We start from the raw sequence: 21810 nt of genomic DNA on the forward strand, positions 1-21810 counted from the left end.
TTAACGAGTGAGGCTCGGGGCTATAGCACCCCCCTAGCCTCCCTCTTAATCCTGGTCGGGAAAAGGATTATTCTAAGCCCCCTGACAAAAGTAGATACTGTGCAGATCTGGAAAGGAGTTACTTGAAAGGAATGATCAAATTGGCCCTAATATTATCTCTTCCCTATGGGGATACTTTTTCTTGAATTGGAGTATGTTAGTGCATTCCTTTGTTTGACCGTTGACCATGTGTGTGTGTGTGTGTGTGTATATATATATATATACATGCATACGAGGTTAGGGATTCAGCACTAATTTGTAAGTAGGCAACGCGAACAGTATTTTTTCCTAACAGAATACATAATTTAAGTCGACAAGAAAGTGCAATTATAATTCAATTTACATTATCTATAATAACAGGTGTAGAGTAACAGTACAGTTACTGTCGTTTCTTGTAACAATTGCCACGATTTTATTCGTGTTCATATGTAGCAATACCTAATATCCCGCCAATTCAGAGTTGGTTATAAATTTCGACCCTTTTGATTGGTTTTAAGGACGACGCGCGGCGCAACTGCGCCAATAGGAATTATTTCGTACAAAGCAGGCCGCGCAACCCGAAAATTCATTTGCGCGGCGCGGTTATAGCAGGTGTGCCTCACCTTTATGTATCTTTTGGCTAATTCTATTATTCGAGAAAACTACAATATGCCTTAACAGTTTATTGTTAAAGGATCTACCATTTTGCAGCCATTTGCAAAGAGTATGCATAGCAAAATGTCTACCCTCCTCGATTGGGTACTATTTTTTCCGAACAATTATTCACATTTCGCACTAAAATGATCTCATTTCTGGGTTTTCATTGCAATAATTTGATATAATTTGCAATAATTTGATTATGGCAATAATTTATATTGAATTGAGTCGATGTTTGCAGGAAATAATCAATGTGTCCATTTTTGTACCTTGAGGAACGCATATGGCAGTCATTTTGTAATGCAAGATCGACTGCACTGAACATTGTATGACCTAACAGAACAAAAGGAACAATTTTGGATGATTTTTACATGCGATCCATTTTCGTAAACATTACACAATGATTCATGCAAAGTAGCAAACATAAAAATTGTTAGATAGCCAAGTCATGCTGCAATCGCAGTATTTGTATTTTACTTAAACATTTAGGTTTCAAAGTCAGTACCTCTTTACCAGAGAATGCCTGCCTGAGATAAAGATCATAATTTTCATTTGCCTATATAATTATAATATTCCTTAAATAATAATAAAAAATCGCCTTTCGTTGCCACTCAATGAGGTTATGATTTTCTTGCCTTACGTTCAACAGAAACGTCTCAAATCAACTCTTTATGATTTTTATCTCTCCTATATTTATAATTCTAACCCTTTATCGCAATACAAAATCGTTATTTTACGAAAAGTATACGAATTTTGTATTGTATATCATCGAATTGCAAAATAACAAGAGACGCAATAGTATGCTCTAGCCACAGGAACCGTATTCCGGCAGCACCTATTTTAAACTCGATATATCGAAGCAGAGAACGAAGTAAAGTGGAAAAAAAGGGTATAGTGAGAAACGTCATTCCCATTAGGACCATTTTTGATTAAAATATCAACATATTTCTGCGATAATTTATCATTTTTTGCCATTTTTCCGCAAGCTCTCCTGATCCACCGAAAGACACTCGTCGAGAAATGGTGGCGTCCTCGAGAACTAATCGCGGTTATCGAGCAATGAAAACTATTCGCTCAAACTAGACACACGTGGCCTTTAATTGACTCCTTAATCGAACCTCCAGCATCCTTATTGACTCAGAAATCGCATGTCGAAGTGAAGGATCGTTCACTGCTTGGCGGTTTTTTGAGAAACTAGCTGCTCAACATATCGCTGGGCCTCTCTCCATGGTCCGCGCTTAGGACGTATCTACTCTTCCTCGGACGCCCAGAAATGCATGTGGCAAGTCCAGTGATCTCTATTGAGCTTACTGCTTTGTAAGATTTGTAAAGTCGTTGAAGAGAATCTTGTAGTCGCTTGAAGTCATGACTCAGGAAGATAAAGCCAACGCTGGAAGCATGGAGACCGAGACCAGCAACAGTCCAGCGAAAAAGACCGCCTCCAAGGCTAAGTCTGCGAAAGGCAAGAAGTCGAAGGCCTCTCATCCAAGAACTTCTGAGATGGTGAATGCCGCCATCAGAGAGCTGAAGGATCGCAAGGGTTCATCCGTCCAGGCCATCAAAAAGTACATCGCCTCAACCTACAAGGTGGATGGAGAGAAAATGGCACCCTTCATTAAGAGGTACTTGAAGTCTGCCGTCACATCCGGTGCTGTAGTTCAGACGAAAGGCAAAGGTGCTTCGGGATCGTTCAAGCTGTCCGTGGGTAAGGGTACCGAGACCAAGCCCAAGGTCCCAAAGGTTAAGGCTGCCCCAGCTAAGCCCAAGGCTGTTGAGAAGAAGATAGCTCAGCGCAAGCCTGCGGCCGTGAAGAAGGCCAGCCCGAAGAAGACCGAAACTAAGAAGGCAACCCCGAAGAAGTCTCCCGCTAAAACGGCGGAGAAGGCTAAGGTCGAGAAGGCCAAGCCTGCAGTTGAACCCAGGGCCCTATCCAGGAGCAAGAAAACAGCTAAGGCTCCAGCGGCGAAGACTAAGGCCCCGAAACCCAAGAAGACCGCCTCGAAGACCGTGAAGGCTTCAGCGAAGAAATAATCGCGAAAACAAAAATGGCCCTTTTCAGGGCCACAAACGGTCTCTCGACGAGGAACGATTTTCTGATTATAACGGGGCAGTATTAACACGTTCACAGTCCTATGACCCATACTCTATGGGTCAGGTTAATTTCAATAATGACTTCTGGCGATGTTCATTAGATTTTTGTTAAATTTAAAAAAAAAAGTATTTTCTTTGCCTTTTTTTTGCTATGTTGTTAGGTTTGGTTAAACTTGTATCACTTTCCTCAATGCAAGGGTGACTGAGAACGCGTTGTGTGGACTGTGAACATATTAGCTGCGGTCTGAACCCTGCTGTGATACTTGTAAATACCTAGCGAGAATGATTAGCATAGGTAAATTTTTATACAGAATGTTTAGAGTAAGTTTTAGGTTATGTATGTAGATGTAGTAAAGATGGAAGTTAAATTTTTTTTTATTCCGATTTGTCGATGAATGTAAACGTATGGATGTAATATACTTGAATAAATGTTCGAGTATAGTTATCAAATTGAAATAAATGGATATTTGAGATAATGTCTTGGTGTTTTGTTTTAATTTGTTATCTATAATTTGATAGAGTATAAGAAATTTATATTTGATTTCACAAGACTGAAAAATATTCTAATATCCCTATAGAACGTGCTTTTGTATTACGTTTCTGTTATAGGGTATGCTACTGATTCAATAAGTATATCGATATATGACGAACATAACCTATAAAAATACCGTTACATGATCAATAAATTCTACCTCAAACCGTTATTCTACTTTTCAATTTTAAATTTATTCTCAAGTTTGTAGAATACGTAGATGTATCTACTGAGAAGGAAACATTTTAGGGTAGGAAATATTTTAAAGATTGCGTTTATTGTTAATTTTCAAAATTAGAATTCATTTTACACTTTCATAATGCGATTTCTTAGTTTTCTATGTTTTTTTAAGAAATTGACTAAACAATCATTTTTGTAGCTTAGACGATAATAAATGTTTATGAACCATTTTAAACAGAATATTCTACATTTCTATATAACATTCTTGTATAGAGGTTTTATTAGTTTCTAAACAATGAACAATCAATCGATGGCGCTTCTTCCTAAAATTCAAAATTATTAACCTATAACAAATGAATTAATAAACGTAAGATATATTTGTAAATAAATATGTATATGAAGAGACAGAAATGCTGAGATAAGCAGCTAGGGGGAATATTTCGAACGCAGTGCTTTTTAAGTACAGAATTCATGAAAAAGATGACCGAATCATAGCCCAGCAGAATGAAATACAGAAGTTTCACTCGACGCCATTTCTAGTTATGGCTGTCTGCGCAGTGAAAATGCGCATTGGTTTTATATACTTGAATCGTTCGGAATCGTGTAACTTAAATTAAATTTACCACAAACTCATATCCAAGTTACAATTTTTGAATGCCTGATTATGTTAATCTTGTAGTTTAAGTTCTCATCTGTACCAATACCCGACATGCGCAGTGGGATTTTGTACAAGCACAAAATACGTATATACTTGTTACTACCTGCATTGAGTGTACTGCCTTGAAGTGCAGCAACCAAATCTAAATATTCTACATTTTCTAAGTATTCTGTGATATTGCTCTAACAGTATAGACCAGTTTCTTCATTCTTAGGAAAGGAAAATTTAAAGGTTGGTAACCAATTATTCCAGTTAATACTTACTCCAAAACATTCACACAAAAATCTCATATGTTAAAGTGTGTAAAAACAAGAGAATTCCACGTTTGAAATATTTGTGGCCCTGAAAAGGGCCGATTTAGGAAACACATAAGTGTTTATTTGGAGCTGGTGTACTTGGTGACAGCCTTTGTTCCCTCAGAAACGGCGTGCTTGGCCAATTCACCAGGCAGCAACAGCCTCACAGCTGTCTGAATTTCCCGAGAGGTAATGGTCGACCTCTTATTGTAATGGGCCAAGCGGGAAGCTTCAGCAGCGATGCGTTCAAAAACATCATTAACAAAACTGTTCATGATGCTCATGGCCTTGCTGGAGATTCCAGTGTCCGGGTGGACTTGCTTCAGTACTTTGTAAATATAGATTGCGTAGCTCTCCTTCCTCCTGCGCTTCTTCTTCTTATCAGCCTTACTGATATTTTTCTGAGCCTTGCCGGCCTTCTTCACTGCCTTTCCACTAGTCTTCGGCGGCATGGTTGAATCTTCGATGCACAGAGATGCTTACGAGTCAAGTTCCTCTGAGTGAGTGACTTTCAGGTCTTGGGGCTCAGTATATATATCGTTTTGCGTCAGCTGCGCGCAGCAGGCGGTGCGCTCCGATTGGTCGGCGCGCGCTACCTGCTGCCCCTATTTATACCGCTGTTGCGCAGCTTGAAATCATTATTTAGTACGCTCTCGTTGTAGAACGTTGTACCGTTACTAAACCTTCGATTCAACATGTCTGGACGCGGAAAAGGCGGGAAAGTTAAGGGAAAGGCGAAGTCCAGGTCCAACAGGGCTGGCCTCCAATTCCCCGTGGGTCGTATTCACCGACTTTTGCGCAAAGGCAATTACGCCGAGCGTGTCGGTGCTGGTGCTCCTGTTTATCTTGCCGCCGTTATGGAGTACTTGGCAGCTGAAGTTCTTGAGTTGGCGGGCAACGCTGCTCGTGACAACAAGAAGACCAGGATCATTCCCCGCCATTTGCAATTGGCTATCAGGAACGACGAGGAGTTGAACAAGTTGCTCTCTGGCGTGACCATTGCGCAGGGAGGCGTTCTGCCGAATATTCAAGCAGTTTTGCTGCCGAAGAAGACGGAGAAGAAAGCATAATTCTGACTGACGATATCAAACGGCCCTTTTCAGGGCCAACAATTATTTTTAAACATGGGAATAATCTCACTTGATTAACATTTATAAAGTTTTTTACTTTGGATCTTTGAATCCATGCATAACTCGTCATAAAATTTTAACTTTGGGCCTTTGAGCTCATACATAACTTGTCATAAAAGTTTATTACTTGGGCCTTTGAGCCCATCTGTGTCTCTTCATACGTTTCTTACTTGGGCCAATTCTTTTAATTATTTTGGAGTCTTTTTTTATTGTTTTGAGGTTTGGAGTTTACGCAATCTCTTATGGCCTTTTTTGAAAACTACCTTTCTTAAGGATACTCTTCAAAAATTTGTATTGTCAGTTTTGAACTTTTTTTTGAGTTGCATTAGTTGCAGATTTTCATTTTTGTGTAGATTTATTAATTTCTGATCCTTTTTGAGTTCTGACTTTAACGAATTGAGAAGAGAGGTTTCTCATGAAATTGTACAGGGGTCTGTTTTTGTTTGGCACCCCTCAACATTCCCTTTCAAGGTCGCAGTTGGCAACCATCTGGCGTCCCTTTTGTAGGGTTCGAGGTACGGGCTGTGAATTGTCTGCAGGTATTCGGCATGCTTGTTTCAATGAAGAACGAAGAATTCTTACAGCAAACTGAATTTAAGAATAACTTTTATTACTTTATAAAAGAACTATAATATTAATAATAACTAATATAGCAATACAATTTAATCCTTAAACTAACAATAAAACTAAGTCTAGGGTAATTTGACCTGAAATGAAAATAAGAATAACTAGTAGAAGTAATATTCAAGTTCATTATTTTTAATTATTATTATTTAACAATTTTATTTCGCTTAAAAATATTATTAAATATATAAATAATTATTACGATTTGAGAACGTAGAGAACATCTACTTCTATAGAATATGATTATTTATTAAATTATTTTTCGAAATAAAATAACAAAATAAACAATAATACTAATAAAATTCCATTAATTTGTATTAGAGAATAAAAAACACTTTTTCTTATCTTAATGATTAAATAGAAAATTCTATCGATGGGATCACACGTGGCAACGTCGCACTCCATGAGAGTTTCTGGCGAGATGTTGAAGCGTGACAACATCGCAACGCCGCGACGTAATCTCTTTTTCACTCATTGAGTCGATACCTACTCCGACTTTGCATTAGATAAAAATAAAAATTTCTATCGCATTTAGATAACAATTCGATATAAGCACACTCAATTCAATTTTCATATATCGAGCATAAACTTAACTTCTCAGGAATACAACTAAAAATAGTATACATACACAATTTATTATTTTAACTCCAAAAAGAGTCTTCAATTCTGATAAGTTACAAGAGGTATAGAAAATTCACTTTTATTTATTTGAACCGTTTTTCAATGAATGATATTCAAACTTATAAATATTTGATATTAGGTGAACGAAGATGTTCTCAGTTAAAGGAATATTGTGGCTCTGAAAAGAGCCGTTTGTGTGAAGATCGCAATAAAGCGCAAGTTGTAGGCGCTTTTTAACCTCCAAAACCGTAGAGAGTACGTCCTTGTCTCTTCAGGGCGTAGACCACATCCATGGCCGTTACGGTTTTGCGTTTGGCGTGTTCGGTGTAGGTGACAGCGTCACGGATCACGTTCTCAAGGAACACTTTCAGCACACCACGGGTTTCTTCGTAAATCAAACCCGAGATACGTTTCACTCCGCCACGACGAGCCAATCGACGAATGGCGGGCTTTGTGATTCCTTGGATGTTATCACGCAGAACCTTCCTGTGACGCTTCGCTCCTCCTTTTCCCAATCCCTTTCCTCCCTTTCCACGACCAGTCATTTTGAACTTTGCTTCGTACTCTGCTCCAACTCAAAATATCGGGTAGAATTGACGTAGCAACTCTCCTGACCGCGCTTTTATATCTTGTTGGAAGGTGCACTCCCCTCCACTTCTGTTTCAACCAATGGCTGCTTGCTACGTATTGATTCGAGGTTACGTGCAGAAGCGATTCTGAATGTGTAGTAAAATATAACTGCCTAACAAGAGCCTGTTGATTGGTTGAAAATTCAAAAAATTGAATGCTTGTATTTTAAATATTTGAAAATTTGGCACCTTGGATATTCATCGATTTTGAAATTTGAAAATTTGGTAGCTTCGAATCTTTGAAAGCTTCAAACTCGAAAATTTGAGTAATCTTGGAATCAGAGAATTGGAGAAATATTTATACTTAACATTATGTTCCATTTGTATAATCATTTTTACAATAGTATTATTCAGGATTTAAAAAGTTGAGACATATCTCTTTATTTCTATCAATTCAATTATATATGATTCTCATGGTCTTAGAATGAATCCCTGTAGTATTTTGGAGTAACTTTGCTTTGAATATCCAAAAATCAAGAAAGAAATTAAATATCATTACTCCAAAATTTTAACATAGAAACATTTGCTTAATTTTTTCAACAATTCTCGTTGTCGAAGTGTAATATACTGATTCGGAGTACGTTCCATAATATTTCAGGATATAAAGTGTGCCGCCAATATCGTTCCAAACATAGTTAGAATTTAACGTTGAAACGTGTTTCGGGGAACTTTTCCTACCTGGCAAGCATTCCTGATGCTGCCTGCATTTATTGTATGTTCATGGGGTTCGAGGCCAACTGAGAGGGCCTTTGTTTGGCTGCATAGCCAGGCGGTCCTTTCCCCCCTTTAGAAGGGCACTTGGATCAACGAAGGGTTCTGTCCCCCTAATAGAAACCGACCAGCTGCGTGTTGGATTTTTTGTGGGGCCGAGAACGTTCGTTGAGCCATAATATAACGAAGCATACAGAAGTTTCACTTCGAGGTGGCACGAAATACGTCCGGAAAAAACGTTTTCTCATACGTCTACGCATTCTTCTGCGCAAATATTAGAGGAAGGTAAAGAATAAGATTAAGGATGTACCAAATATTGAGCACTTACAAATTGAAGCTTAAGCAGAAGTTCATAATGAAAAATATAATGTTGGTTACACGACATCATATGACTCGAGTATATTAAACCAATGCGCAATCTACTTGCGCATGCAAGTGGAAGTGAAGACGAAAACGAGCAATGGCGTCGAATGGAACATCTGCATTCTCTTCTCTTCTCTTCTGTAGTACGAGCAACATAAGTCACGACTTTAGAGCGAAAAACGACTTAACGTTTGTATTTTTTCAGTTTTAAAACTAAGAAGTAGAAAAATATCGAATCTAATTTGAACTTATTTCTAATGACATTACTTCATTACATTTCTTGCTCTTCTTTTACGGTTGTTGGACTATAATATTATAAAATTGTCATGTTGTAAACCAAAGTTGCATACATTAGGAAAGATTTGTTGGCCCTGATAAGGGCCGATTGTAAAGTTCAGTTCTCCTATGAAAGGATTTAACCGCCAAAACCGTACAAGGTTCTGCCTTGGCGTTTTAGTGCGTAGACCACGTCCATAGCAGTCACGGTCTTCCTTTTGGCGTGCTCAGTGTAAGTGACGGCATCCCGAATTACGTTTTCGAGAAAAACCTTGAGTACTCCACGTGTTTCCTCATAAATCAATCCACTGATTCTCTTCACGCCACCTCTTCGAGCCAATCTGCGAATGGCGGGCTTGGTAATGCCTTGAATGTTATCACGCAAAACCTTCCTGTGTCTCTTCGCTCCTCCCTTTCCCAATCCCTTTCCTCCCTTTCCACGACCAGTCATTGTGATCAGAAGTACGTAAATACGTTCAACGTGGCAGTCAAAACGACTATACTATTCGAGAACTGAACGCCCTGCTTATATGCTTTGGCGCTGCACTGTCTGCGCATCGTGTATTGCGCAACTGTCTCCCCACCACTGCGTGCAGCGCCAGTCGGCAGGGCATATAAGCAGCGCTTTTTGGCCTCGTAGCACATTATTTCGCTAACCAGCACTGAGTATACTTCAACTGCATCTTTCTTGAAGACGACATGGCTCGTACCAAGCAGACTGCGAGAAAATCTACCGGTGGCAAGGCGCCGCGTAAACAACTGGCGACCAAGGCTGCGCGGAAGAGCGCACCAGCAACCGGAGGAGTCAAGAAGCCTCATCGATACAGGCCTGGAACCGTCGCTCTGCGAGAAATTCGTAGATACCAGAAGAGTACTGAGCTCTTGATCAGGAAGTTGCCGTTCCAACGACTTGTTCGTGAGATCGCGCAGGACTTCAAGACCGATCTCCGGTTCCAGAGCTCTGCTGTAATGGCGCTTCAAGAAGCTAGTGAAGCATACCTCGTAGGTCTCTTCGAGGATACTAACCTTTGCGCTATCCACGCCAAGAGAGTCACCATCATGCCAAAGGACATTCAACTCGCTCGCAGAATTCGAGGAGAGAGAGCTTAAGTTCTTACAAAGAATATACAATCGGCCCTTTTCAGGGCCAACAATATTTTCCAAACGAAAAAACAGCTCTGTGTTTGATATCTGAACATCTAAGCTTTAACGCTTTACAAATGAAAGGATCTGAATTTTGTTCAACTTTAAAATTAACATTCCATGATACGATTATCACTCACTTCGCTCACTTCACTCACTTCACTCAACGTATCATAAACCTCGGGGTTTCCAAAGGGTAGGTCATAAACCGCGGGGTTTCCAAAGGTTAAGTCAAAATGTCGGTACTAGAACCGACACGTGGCACGCAGATGTTACTTGGAGGGAATTTCCGTTACTGCAACAGTTGTACACGTCCCTTTCAGACTGAAGGTATTGGTCACCTCCCTTACCAAAACAGTGTGTTAACGGCGAAAAGCAAGGGAGGTGCCGATGGTCTCTGATCCATTGTTAGGTTAGTTTTATTAGCAATTATTAACCAATTACTGGTCAGTTTAAAAAACGCTGAAGCTTTACAAAGATTCAGCCTTCTGCTAAGAACAAAATCGGCTAGCATTCAGGATCAGTTCACTTAGAAGGGCACTTAGGCTTAGTAATATCGCTTTCTACTATTTCTTTTAATTCGACATAAAAATCCAATTTTCTTGTTTTAAGTGTGTATGTGCCAGTGTGTTGAGTGTCGGTTTATTGTTACTCTGTGTAGGTAGTAGATCGGTGTCTCCATCTTTCCATCAAGTGCGAGTCTCGCACGCTAAGTTGGTAATGCAGGTTCCTTTATCTGCTGGTCGTATGCAAAATCCACTTGTACATCAAGAGTTTTAACCATTTGAGTTCCTCACTCATGATAGCTGATTTAGATCGAAAGTGTATTCCACATATGCCACTCGAGGTCAGACCTTTTTACTTCGATAAAGATTTCCCGTGTTTCTTGTTGTTATTATTAGTTGCCAATCAAATTTTGGATTAATTTTGTTATAACCGAATCATATTAAAATAATGTCGCACAAAAGAAATAGTGCTTTATTTTTGGAATGTAAAATGAAAATTAAAAAAATTAATTTAAAACATAGTTTGCAACTATCTCATATTAGACATAAAAATTTAATTCCGATGATGTCAGCAGTTGTGTGGTTCAGCAGAAGATATACAACATTACGTCAACGGCTGCGAATTTGTTAAAAACCATTACCAACGCCCACCCTTTCTATGAAAAAACCAAAAAACTCATGGATCGATTGAAACACTCGCAAACAACACTCAAATGGAATAGACCATAACTCTATTTCAGTTGAAACTAGAAAAAAATTACAGCAGAATAATTAAATAACGCGATAAAAAATATTAAGAAAAGTATGGAGTTTTCAGTAACCTTACTTCATACATTTTATACACAGTATAACACAGAAATCGTTGATAAAATGTTTTTGTACAATTTTCTTAACTTCAATCGGAACACCGTTATAAGCAGTCCCAGTTATTGGAATCACCCTGTATATACCATTACATAAATGTGATACAGAGATAGTGTCAAGGTCAAAGGACCCATGTCTTCCGAAAGGCTGCTACTAGTCCTTTCTTTTCAGTGATGTCATCGCAAAGGAAAAAGATATATAAAACAGGCCCAACACGTATTCCCACCACCTTTTCCTCTCTTTACGTTACTTTCACTTTGAAAATCCCAGTGCATGCCGATTCGTCCGAGAAGTAGCGTTGCTGACTGACAATGAAGAACCTAATCGTACGTACCCTAATTCCATAGCCAGCGAAACTACTTCTTATTATTCTTAACTTATCGTTGTATATAATTCGCTTGCCATTATTTTCGAGTCAGATCGCAATCGTTCTGATTAGCCCTTGCCTAGGGGACGTGTCGCATCTTTTGTCAGAATATTCGACGACGACACCTCCTCCAGTTCCCAGACCCTATAGTTTCCAGTATCAAGCAGGACGATTTCCAGGCAGGGTCGATCGTGTTCACGAAGAATCTGGAGATGGAACTGGTCACGTTCAAGGTAATTAAGATCTCAAGTGTGATGAGTGTCATGGGTGAGCATGGTCCCTGAAGAGACTTTTGAGTACCTAGTCTAGCAGAAACCCTAGAATAGATACAGTAAACAGATCTCACGAGAACGACCATTCCTAACAAAAGTGACGTCCTGATTAAACCAAGAATACCAATTCTTTTAGCAAAATTGAATTAGAAACTTTTTAGTTGCCTCTTTATCCTGCTTTGAATCATTAGGCTCGCTCGATTTCTATTCAGATCTGGTTCATACTCGTTTCAAACGCTGGTTTCTTTAATTTCACTTTCCAGGTTACTACTCTTTTGTTGATCCCAAGCATAAAGTGCGGACAGTGCAATATTCGGCTGATGAAACCGGATTTCATGCTTCCTTAATCAATTACGAGGACACGATTGCCCAACCTGTTGATTCTGAGGCGGTGCAGTTGGCTAAGGAGAAACACTTCAGACTGTACCAGAAGATTGCTGAGGAGAATTCTCGTGGCGTGCCAGCAAACCTGCCACGGGTAATTATCCTCTAATCACCTTTATGTTAATTTAGAATAGCTAGCCCACAAATTGTTGGGAAGCAACAGAAAATCATTTGTAACGGCTTTCACTTGAACACGCTATCTTGCAGGACTCCGCGAGTGTGGGGAGAGCGAAGGACAAACACGCTCGACTGTACCAGAGAATCGCCGAGGAGCATGCCGTAATTGCTGCTCAAAGAGAAGCTGAACGACTGGCATACGAAGCCACATCTGTCCCAAATGACGTGAACCCAGATCATTCTTACTGATCGAAGATTTTTACATAAAAATTCTGCTGTGGTGTTATGTGTTAAAAAATTTTGAACTCGATGCTATAAAATGTGATCCTATGCTGTAGGGAGGATCTGACAATAAGAAAATATGAAGAATTAAGGAGGAATAACACGTTAAAATTAAAAAAAAAACCGTGCTCCTTTTGAATTATTTTTAAAACACGTATTCTATTGAAATGTACATATAATGGACAATATTTGAGAATTCTTTAAATATTAAATATATATATTTAATAACATTATAGTAGTTTGCTCGCGTTTAGTTTGTCTAAGAAAAAAAATTGAAATATTTATTTAGTCTATATTAGTTTCAATTATTACGGAAATTAAGCGAGACTGTAAAATAATTTTAATTTCAGCATTTCGATACAAAATATGTATTTATACATATGAATATGTATTTGAGGGTCAGGAAAACAGCAAATTTTCGTATTCTTATGTGGAATAAGTACGCCAAATTAGCGAAAAAAATTGTTCCATCAGCTTACGAAACATCATTATAAAAACAAATCGTTTGAAATTCCAACCACATATATTTTATTTAAAAAACAGAAATGTTTCATGACCTACCATATTTCATTAATTCTATACTTTCAGATCCATATTTTATAATCCTGAACACATTTGATGATGGAAGTTGCATTAGTGGACTACATTTTATCTAACCTCTATAATTTTTGTTTCCCGAAATAATGAAATATATAGACGACAATATTTTTTCATTTATGCATTCATGAAGCATACTGTTTCGTCGAAAGCTAAAAGTTTGTATAACACGAGTTTCTCTTTTAGACTCTTTAAAACATAATTCATTTGTATAAATTTCTTCCTTACGAAGCTTCTCAAGTATGTATACACATTTCTATAGTTGTATTTGAAAATAATCAATAATTCAAAGATCTTTATCCCATTTTGAGATTGCTATATTTTAATGTTAATTGAGATACTTTTTCCAGTGTTTTATCAGTTCACTTGCGTCCTAACCTTAATCGTTCGCGTCGGTTCTTCCGCGAGGGTCGGAGACAGTTGGAGAACAATACAGTCATAAAGTCCTTACCGTTAGCAGACTCTCGAAAATCCAGCGCTGTTAATGGGGATCACATGTTTCTGTTTGTCCTAGAAAGATTTTCCATCGTTTTTCCAACGTGGAAATCTCAAGGCGCACCTTCTCCTCCAGCGCCAGGACAGAAAGAAATCGCACGCGCGGCGCACGACGCACGGTCGAAAGAACACCCTTAAACGTGAGGAGAGGGGATAAGGAAGTCCTCCAGCGTTCGGAAAGACAGATATCGATCAAGCGTTGACCAGAATCGATCTCGTGAGAAAATCGCGTTCGGGAAGTTAGAATTATTCGTACCTTAGAACAAAAGTGATCTCTCAAAAAATCACTTCCAGTATTCGTGAAATTAGAATCGTTCACGCTTTCGAACAAAATCGATCAATCTTCGAACTGTGTTGCAAGGAATTGTGAGTTTCTGTAGAAATCAGCATTCGGGCGTTTATTATATTATTCTCATCACTAATTCGCGATTCATCTGAAGGTTTTGAAACAGCTACTAAATATTGTGTAAACTGGAGAGTGACAATCGCGGTTGGAGAACGAAATTATCACTCGTGAAGCAAATATTGGATTCCCAGGTCATCAATTTTGATTCCCAAGCCATCTATGATATGTAAGTAAAATTTCATTCCATTAGCAAATAATATTTAAATGTACTGCTATTTGGACTACAGTCAATAGCAGTACAGTCAATAGTATCGTGGCAAAAAATATTGTATTTTGTATTTTAAAAAAACCGTTAGACGTGCGCAAAGGTAAATTTTGGGGAAGTGGGGATACTGCACGCAAGGCGGAACAGCGCGAATAAAAGCGCCAAACGAGGGAGTTCGAAAAAGTAACGCGCGTTTCGTCGAGTTTGTGCATTTTAAAGAACAGTGATATTGTCGAAATATAAAAGTGGAGTGTGTTGATTTGCTGAATGACTCCATCAGCCTTTTTTGCTGCTACCAAGCGCATCATGAATTTGATCAACTGCAGGCCTAGAAGGGTCGCGAACCAATTGTAGGTTAGTAACACAGATTATTACAAATTCATATTTATCTTTCGTTTATCATAGCGTTCAGTCGAGTATTATGTTTTGCGTCTTGTGCATAGGGGAGAAATAACACTGTAATTTTGTTATTTACATGATTTTTAACTTAACCTTTATACTGTGCAATAAAATTCATAGATTATTCTTAGAAAATGTAAATTTTAGATGAAAAAAAATTCTTTACTTTTTAACTATTTCTTGCATTTCATCGTAATAAAAATCAGCGATACGCGGATTAAAAACCTCTTAAGAATCGATTTTTTTTTTGTAATATGAAAAGTACCTGAGTGCACTTGAGCATGCGCGATAAGGGGTTAAGGAAACAGTGTTTCTTTTTTCATTGGTAACCACTTGTTCTGATTATACCATAATAGGCTTTTCACGTACCTGCTTTTCCTCTCGTGCATCTGTAATATAGTAATCTAGGCGAAACAAATGGCGGTGGATTTATCTCGAAAGTTGCAATCGACGAGCGTTGCTGAAGCTGATCGGGATAACGGGCTAGCCGATAAATTCTCTAACGATAATTTGCCTATCCCTACTTTTATCAGCTGGGGTGTCGTTGCGTAAGCGGATGTCGTAAATTCGCAAAGACAAATCCCCTTGGCACGTGTATCACGGTTTTATCGCGCTATCGCTCTAATTGTACTGGTTCGGCGATAATTTTGCGTCGATCCTACGCGATTTTGAAAGGATCTCACCTGGTCACGTGAAAACTGGAATCTAGAAAAACAGGCGTTTGGTGTTTATGATGGAAAGGCAGTGCTGGGGATTCACTTGCAGAAAAGTTTCGGGAACTTGAAATTTAAATTAAATTTAAGTTATTACTTAAAGGCAAATTGAATTAAAAAAGGCGTGTCATGAGTTAAAAAAGACAATGGGGCAATGCTCTAAGCAGCAAATTGAAAATTGTTTATCGATGACCACATAAATATAGAAACTTTAAGAGTCTGTAATTTTCTTGCATTATCAGTACTTAGAAAAAGGGAGGTACTTGTATCCTAGAATATTTCTAGGTCATCAAACAAATTTTTGTCAATAAATATTTAGTCTATTTAACGTTTTGCTTTATAGCATCAATATATTTGTGGTCTTCTTTAACTGTTCCTTTATAACTATTGATTATGCTATTAGGTTTTGGAAAAGATTTTTCTATTCTAAACAATACAGAACAAAATTTAAACCTGAAAAGTTATATGCAGTAATCTATCTTCGACTTTTTCTCTACTTTCTGACTGATAGTAGTTGTAAGGCGATATATATAAAAGTTTCTGAATAAAAAATCTGTTGTTAGAGACGAATAGTCTTGCTAACATTCTATTGACAGGGCACTAGGATTTGCGAAGTCTATAGAATGAGGCTTTCAAAAGCAAATAGGAACAGGCAAGGACAAAATTATTGGTTACCAGTTGGTCATAGAATACAGATTGTTCAGTGATAAGTGGGGAAAAAGGGTCTGATACAAATAACGTGGAACAAAATTTTGCATTTAGTGGTTCAATACTTGCAGCGCAAGTGGTTCATATTTCAATGTACTATGTCATGTTATCTCCTAAATTTTGTTCGACTGTTTCATATATACCCTGCATGTACAAAGATTATTTGTATAATCTTGTAAAGTAAGACTATTTTATAAAATAAAAATCAATAACAGTCCAGTGAAAACACAAACTCAGAATATATTTAAACACCTGAGCATGTGTATGTATAGATATATATATGTATATATATATATATATGTATATGTATATATTTATAATCATGTTCATCATAAAAGTACAATAATAGTTTTATATCAAATCACAAGGAGAAATTCAATGTTCACACGGTAGGCGCGGACAGTAACTGTTCAAGGTACCGATTTACTGAGGATCGTTTCACCTGTTCGTATCGTTTTCTTTTTTTCTCTTGTTTCCCTTTTTTTTATAGTAAACAATACGAATGAAGTAAGAGTAACGCGAAAAATACATAGCATACTAAACAAAACAAAATGCATAGACAATGGAGCAATAACAACAAACAGTTACAAAAATGCAGCTGGCTGTCGACTGGTCGAACATGGCGGAATGACTGATAACACGCCGATAAAATCAGGGACAAGTTGATTCGTTGCGCGGGAACGAAGCTATAAAAATGTTTCCCTCTTCCTATCCTTATCACTTCTTCTGATCTACAGTTCTCCATGGACACTTTCCCCTTTTCCACCTGTTTCGTGCAGCAGCACTGTAAGTACATTTAACTGGTCCATAATTAAAATCAATACGCAGAGCTGACCCCAAGCTCTCAACATGGAACACCTATCAAGCATCAACATTGTTTCTAACTATCATGTAAACCTAATTCATCTCTAAATCACCTGCATTCACGTGACACGTGGTCAGCTTTTGAACTCTGGCTCGCAGACGATCGAACGCATTGTTCCCCATAGAGGTAATTGTTCAACCATAAAATAATAAAAAGGGCAGACGAAAGAGCACTGTTAAGGGTGGTGTAAATCAGGCACTTAGAATGTCTGTCACTCTTTCTGTTCATTTGTTAATCCTATGAACGTTATTCGGCGTTGCACACTGACAAGATCAGTAACGCGCCTAACCGTTAAAAAAAGTATACCTAAACACGTTATTCACCGCCATTCACACGACGCGCACGCAACAGCACTATCAATTAGTGAACAACAGCCACACTTTTCCATACAGTGCGCCGAAAAAGAAGAGTGTCTTTACTATCACGGTTTGAATGAACCTTCTTGATCCTTTCACTTCCTCTGTTCCTTTCTTCAACACTGTCTCTTGATGGTTTTCCTGACCTTCAACGTGTACTCTGTCCTAATTTTCTTCTTCATTCCTTCGTCTCGGACCACTTAGGTTTTATCGGAGCACAGTTGGTCTTGAGCCTAAAGCCACACATGTCGTGGTCGAGACCGATCGACCTTCATCAAAGCCCTCGACGAGAGGTCCCATTGTCAGTCAGCTCAGGGGTATTTAGGTCATCAGCTCTGTTGTGTCGTCAGCGTCAGCGTCATCGGGAGGCTCCACTCGAACAGCCAGCTGTGTATAACCCTTATTTGCTTCTCTTCTGCCTGACATCGTCTGTAAAGGGACAAATAAGTGCCTCGTGTAGATTAAGAGAATCTAAAGTAGGAAATTAGTAGGGGTAGCTGGAGGGTAAGGTGGAGTAGCAATGTCTGTATACCTTCTATCTAGGAAGAGCTCGAAATAAAGGGGTTCAGAAGTTTGAATATTGCTAAGATTAGGGGGCTTGGATTTAAACTTAAAAACACTTCTTTAAATCTAAGGGTGGATACAAAAATGGTTCTGATTTACTTAACACACCTGAAGTGCTATGAATATGGTTGCAAACAACGCAACCGATACCAAACAAATGGCAACAGCTATGGTTGTGGTTGCTGTCATGGCTAATAACGCTGAATCATTTTTGTCAGTTGTTCCTTCATAATTTGCGTAGACTTCGGATATCGCCGTGTCGGCTGAAACGAACTCTGACCCTGGTACCCTTCTTTTGCCAGCTGGTGAGCTGTTCCTGCAGCCACCTAGAATGGCCAAAAAATCAAAGTGTTACTCTAACTTATTCCAATATAAACCTAGAGTCCTAAGAGACCTAAACCTAGGTCTGTAAATATTAACTGCAAGAACACTACGTATCGTCATATAGAAAAAAATCAAGATTATTCTCACCAGTTTCTGGATCACAGAGGCAACACTCTTCAGTTTGTGCTCCTTTCTCGTTACCACTGCAGCAGGGTACGCACTGATTATTTAACTTATCCAAGTGTAACGGCGGTGAGCACGCCGCACAACTGAATTTTCCAGGACCAGTACATCTTCGACAGTCGGAATGACAGTTCTTACAGAGTTGCGTGAGAGGATCATAATACTGTGCACCAAGGCATTCCATGCACAAACCACCTTCCAGCATGGAGTGTGGTGGGCAGGACGTGCATTCCAATGGGCCTTCTTCTGTAATATGATCATACGTTAGGAATATACATCTCCTCAAGATTGAAGAAAACCCTTAGATTACCTTTACAAGTGCGGCAATAGTGGTGGCATTTTTGGCAGCCGAAATTAGATTTGAAGAATCCCTCAGGGCATTCTGGGTGACATTCTCCTGCAGCTAGTTGCCAGCCACGCGGACAAGTCACACATTGATCTCTCCTGGGCCCGGAACATGTTTTGCAGGACAAGTAACACTTGGCACATTGACCCCTGTCGCTGTAGTACCTGCATGTGTATTAATTTCGATGAGTGCTGAGCAGTAAATCCTTGGCAGTTCTTCAAGTTTAATATCAGAAAGCAGTTCATAAAAATAACGTCTAGTCAATGAACGTACCCTTGAGCGCAGGACGACCTACATTCCCCACTCTGGAGTTGCAACCCTTCGTGACAAGCAGTGCAATTCAGTCGGGACACGCACGTCTTGCAAGTATGCAGGCAAGGTATACACGCAGGTCCTGATGGTTGCGCGACTGAGTAATAGCCATCATCGCATTGGTAGACGCAACGCTTTCCTTGCAGAAGGAAAGAGGTGTGACAGGAAATGCAATCGTTTTCTGTTGAACCGGCACAAGTCTTACACGAGGTATGACAAGACTTGCAGTTTTCGTTTTCATAATATTCAGATGTGGCACAGCGATCACGATGCTCTGGAGCACAGAGACCCTCCTCGTTTAAACTCCAACCTTGATTGCAACTCGTGCAGGTCGACGTGACACAAGTTGCACACCCTGGAGGACACGGTGCACACTCTCGTCGCTTCTTGTCTGCGCTGTATCCGGGTGGACAGGATGCTCGACAAGTTCCTGGCAATTATGGAATAGTTATTTTAAGTAAAAATAACATTTTAAGGCTGGATACACATAGGGTAGACAAGTGACAGATTAAAAATGCCTTGAAGATTGAAATTGGGCACTATTATTTTAAGACTGAGTCTTTTGTTTCTAAGACTCTAGGGTATTATATCTCCACGACTCTAATATGGAATACAGCATTTGGCTGTTTATTAGAAGGACCTGTTCTACATCTGTTTAACGAAGAATAGAACCTTGGAGCAACTGAAATCTACAGAAAGTGTCTAAATCCACATCCAACAGCACCTCTTCTTAAAGCCACAGTATTCCATAACTCGAATATGTTTCAAATGCAATTAAAAACACAGATGTAGAGATTTGAACATGGACGCATGAATTGCTTGGAGCAAAAGGCAGAACATGCATCTCGTGGAATTTTTAATCATAAACATGTTTTACTGGTAGAGTGCAGGTCACTGCCATGTTTTTTCCTAAGAAAATGAATGTGCAGATAAGTACCATTTAGAGCAAACAGTTTAGGTCGACAAGAGATGCACTGGTTTTCTGCGCTGCCGTTGCATGTCTCGCATGTGGAATGACACGGAGCACAATTGTAATCTTGCGTCTCGTAAGTGTAGAAAGGACACGCCGCGTAACACTTGTTCTCGTACATAACCAAGTGATGCTCGCAGCTGGTGCACTTGTCTGGCCTATCTTGGCAACTGGCGCAGTTTGCCTCGCAAGGGACACATGTACTGTTCTCCGTATCTGAGAAAGACAACCCAAGATGACAATCAGTGAACGAGTAGCAACATAACAAGCTTTAACGCCTGGTGAAGACTGCCCTTTACACTTACTTTCGTAATATCCCTCGGGACATTGTTGCAAGCACACTGCCAAATCGGTGACTCGCAGATGAGCTGGTGCACAGGAAAGGCAAGAGTCCTGGCCAGCACCAGCGCAGATCTCGCAAGACTCGTGACATGGCCAGCAGACTCCCCCCTGATTGGGGAAGCTCCTTGGTGGGCAACGACTCACACAGATGCTGCAACAGCGAACTTTTAAGCAAGAATCCTTCCCCCAGATCCATTGAGACTAATTAGGTCCATCACTTACATTATCATGCAAGTCTTCCTGGATCGGTTAGCTCTAGGCTAGGTTTGGGTTAGATTTGGATCTCGCGGGTATTAATCCTTAGCTAGGTTTTGGGTAGACACAAGGCTATGCTAACAGTTTACCTAGTTACGCACTTCAAAGCTGCCAAATCGATTACTGTTATGTATTTCACTATCATCGGGTAAATTGCCTTTGATGCAAGGAGTCAAAAGAATATTGTTACGAAGCACAGTGTTTGCACCACAGATACATGAATTATTAATAGAGATACATTTGGACTATTAGCGTTGCTAACGTTTTAAAGTAGACCGAGTCATATTTATGTAACACGAATATTGCACGGGCAATTAATTATGCAGCGATCAATTTCACGATCCCCAGTGTTAGAGCAAAAAGAGGCTCCTTTCTACGCCGCACAAAAAGCTTCGTTATTGCGAACGTGCAATAAAGTAGTCTTTTTAATGTGGCGAAATTAATAGAGTAAGTTTGCCCATTCGGTAGCAAGAGAAAAATTGATCAGCCACTTTTTCACGTTTATGGAGTAATAAGCCCTGTTTACTCGCTCGACAGAAACCTAAATGCGAAAATGTTTAATCCAGCGATCGCAAAGCGTTGACGTTTCACAGCTGGCCATTTTAAGGTCTCAGATATTTCCTTTTTTTTTGTTACTCGAACAAAAAATCCAAAATTGGTCGGTGCATTTTTGCATAAAAAATATCGCTTTGAATAACGGATACAGGGACGATGGGCTGCCACAGGTGGTGCAGCGTCTCGTGAAATGGAATAAACAATAGAGGCTGGTAGTTTGAAAATTTCTCCAATAGTTTCGAATAATTTGAAGGTAATAGCGAGCTAACGATAGGTGAATATTCTAATAATTTAAGCGTTCGTTGCAAATTTCGCTTCGAATGAAGTTTATTTGAGATATTTAAATGTTTATGCGGTAAACATTTTACGTTGTTTCAATTATGAACAACGTAGTGGTTTTCGTATTTCATCAAAATAACTAACGAACTAAAAATATGAATTCCATCCAGAAGTACATTTTTTAAATGAATTGTAATTAAAGTACACGGACGCGC

At 39.1% G+C, this 21810-nt stretch overlaps 8 protein-coding genes across 10 annotated transcripts in view; 4 read left to right on the forward strand and 4 right to left on the reverse strand.

Annotated features, from left to right (window-relative positions):
* The first annotated feature begins 1972 nt into the window (after positions 1-1972).
* On the forward strand, positions 1973-3242 carry LOC143184478 (uncharacterized). The gene has a single exon (XM_076386735.1). The coding sequence runs from the start codon at positions 2041-2043 to the stop codon at positions 2704-2706; it is 666 nt and encodes a 221-aa protein (XP_076242850.1). The 5' UTR covers positions 1973-2040; the 3' UTR covers positions 2707-3242.
* Positions 3243-4187: 945 nt separating this feature from the next.
* Positions 4188-4884, reverse strand: LOC143184528 (histone H2B). The gene has a single exon (XM_076386834.1). It carries the CDS (start codon positions 4882-4884, stop codon positions 4513-4515), a length of 372 nt encoding a protein of 123 aa, XP_076242949.1. The 3' UTR covers positions 4188-4512.
* Positions 4885-5127: 243 nt separating this feature from the next.
* Positions 5128-5597, forward strand: LOC143184496 (histone H2A). Its single transcript, XM_076386771.1, has one exon. The coding sequence runs from the start codon at positions 5128-5130 to the stop codon at positions 5500-5502; it is 375 nt and encodes a 124-aa protein (XP_076242886.1). The 3' UTR covers positions 5503-5597.
* Positions 5598-6411: 814 nt separating this feature from the next.
* LOC143184445 (histone H4) lies at positions 6412-7434 on the reverse strand. The gene has a single exon (XM_076386675.1). The coding sequence runs from the start codon at positions 7350-7352 to the stop codon at positions 7041-7043; it is 312 nt and encodes a 103-aa protein (XP_076242790.1). The 5' UTR covers positions 7353-7434; the 3' UTR covers positions 6412-7040.
* A 1352-nt stretch (positions 7435-8786) lies between these two features.
* On the reverse strand, positions 8787-9237 carry LOC143184541 (histone H4). The gene has a single exon (XM_076386858.1). The coding sequence runs from the start codon at positions 9235-9237 to the stop codon at positions 8926-8928; it is 312 nt and encodes a 103-aa protein (XP_076242973.1). The 3' UTR covers positions 8787-8925.
* A 211-nt stretch (positions 9238-9448) lies between these two features.
* Positions 9449-9896, forward strand: LOC143184352 (histone H3). Its single transcript, XM_076386516.1, has one exon. It carries the CDS (start codon positions 9486-9488, stop codon positions 9894-9896), a length of 411 nt encoding a protein of 136 aa, XP_076242631.1. The 5' UTR covers positions 9449-9485.
* Positions 9897-11453: 1557 nt separating this feature from the next.
* LOC143184728 (uncharacterized) lies at positions 11454-12757 on the forward strand. The gene is made up of 4 exons (XM_076387179.1): positions 11454-11625; positions 11719-11899; positions 12202-12416; positions 12530-12757. The coding sequence occupies exons 1-4, from the start codon at positions 11611-11613 to the stop codon at positions 12686-12688; spliced, it is 570 nt and encodes a 189-aa protein (XP_076243294.1). The 5' UTR covers positions 11454-11610; the 3' UTR covers positions 12689-12757.
* Positions 12758-17761: 5004 nt separating this feature from the next.
* The window catches only part of Fur2 (furin-like protease 2), a 213005-nt gene continuing 208956 nt past the window's right edge, over positions 17762-21810 (reverse strand). For all 3 annotated transcript variants that reach the window (XM_076386351.1, XM_076386353.1, XM_076386350.1), the window contains 7 exons: positions 20470-20657; positions 20132-20380; positions 19156-19624; positions 18847-19046; positions 18501-18782; positions 18138-18355; positions 17762-17894 (listed from right to left, as the gene is read on the reverse strand). In XM_076386351.1, the coding sequence (XP_076242466.1) occupies positions 17787-17894; positions 18138-18355; positions 18501-18782; positions 18847-19046; positions 19156-19624; positions 20132-20380; positions 20470-20657 (1714 nt within the window). In that variant the 3' untranslated portion in view covers positions 17762-17786. The remainder of the gene's footprint in view (positions 17895-18137; positions 18356-18500; positions 18783-18846; positions 19047-19155; positions 19625-20131; positions 20381-20469; positions 20658-21810) is intronic.

Source organism: Calliopsis andreniformis, chromosome 10, assembly GCF_051401765.1.
Source record: "Calliopsis andreniformis isolate RMS-2024a chromosome 10, iyCalAndr_principal, whole genome shotgun sequence".
Lineage (NCBI taxonomy): Eukaryota > Metazoa > Arthropoda > Insecta > Hymenoptera > Andrenidae > Calliopsis > Calliopsis andreniformis.

What these genes read in the sequence shown, in the direction of transcription:
- LOC143184478 (XM_076386735.1), top strand. Translation starts at nt 2,041, where the DNA reads ATGACTCAGGAAGATAAAGCCAACGCTGGAAGCATGGAGACCGAGACC.
- LOC143184528 (XM_076386834.1), bottom strand. Translation starts at nt 4,884, where the DNA reads ATGCCGCCGAAGACTAGTGGAAAGGCAGTGAAGAAGGCCGGCAAGGCT.
- LOC143184541 (XM_076386858.1), bottom strand. Translation starts at nt 9,237, where the DNA reads ATGACTGGTCGTGGAAAGGGAGGAAAGGGATTGGGAAAGGGAGGAGCG.
- LOC143184728 (XM_076387179.1), top strand. An exon ending in TGGAACTGGTCACGTTCAAG is followed by an intron (nt 11,900 to 12,201) that starts GTAATTAAGATC and finishes TTCACTTTCCAG; the next exon opens with GTTACTACTCTTTTGTTGAT. An exon ending in TGCCAGCAAACCTGCCACGG is followed by an intron (nt 12,417 to 12,529) that starts GTAATTATCCTC and finishes GCTATCTTGCAG; the next exon opens with GACTCCGCGAGTGTGGGGAG.
- LOC143184352 (XM_076386516.1), top strand. Translation starts at nt 9,486, where the DNA reads ATGGCTCGTACCAAGCAGACTGCGAGAAAATCTACCGGTGGCAAGGCG.
- LOC143184496 (XM_076386771.1), top strand. Translation starts at nt 5,128, where the DNA reads ATGTCTGGACGCGGAAAAGGCGGGAAAGTTAAGGGAAAGGCGAAGTCC.
- LOC143184445 (XM_076386675.1), bottom strand. Translation starts at nt 7,352, where the DNA reads ATGACTGGTCGTGGAAAGGGAGGAAAGGGATTGGGAAAAGGAGGAGCG.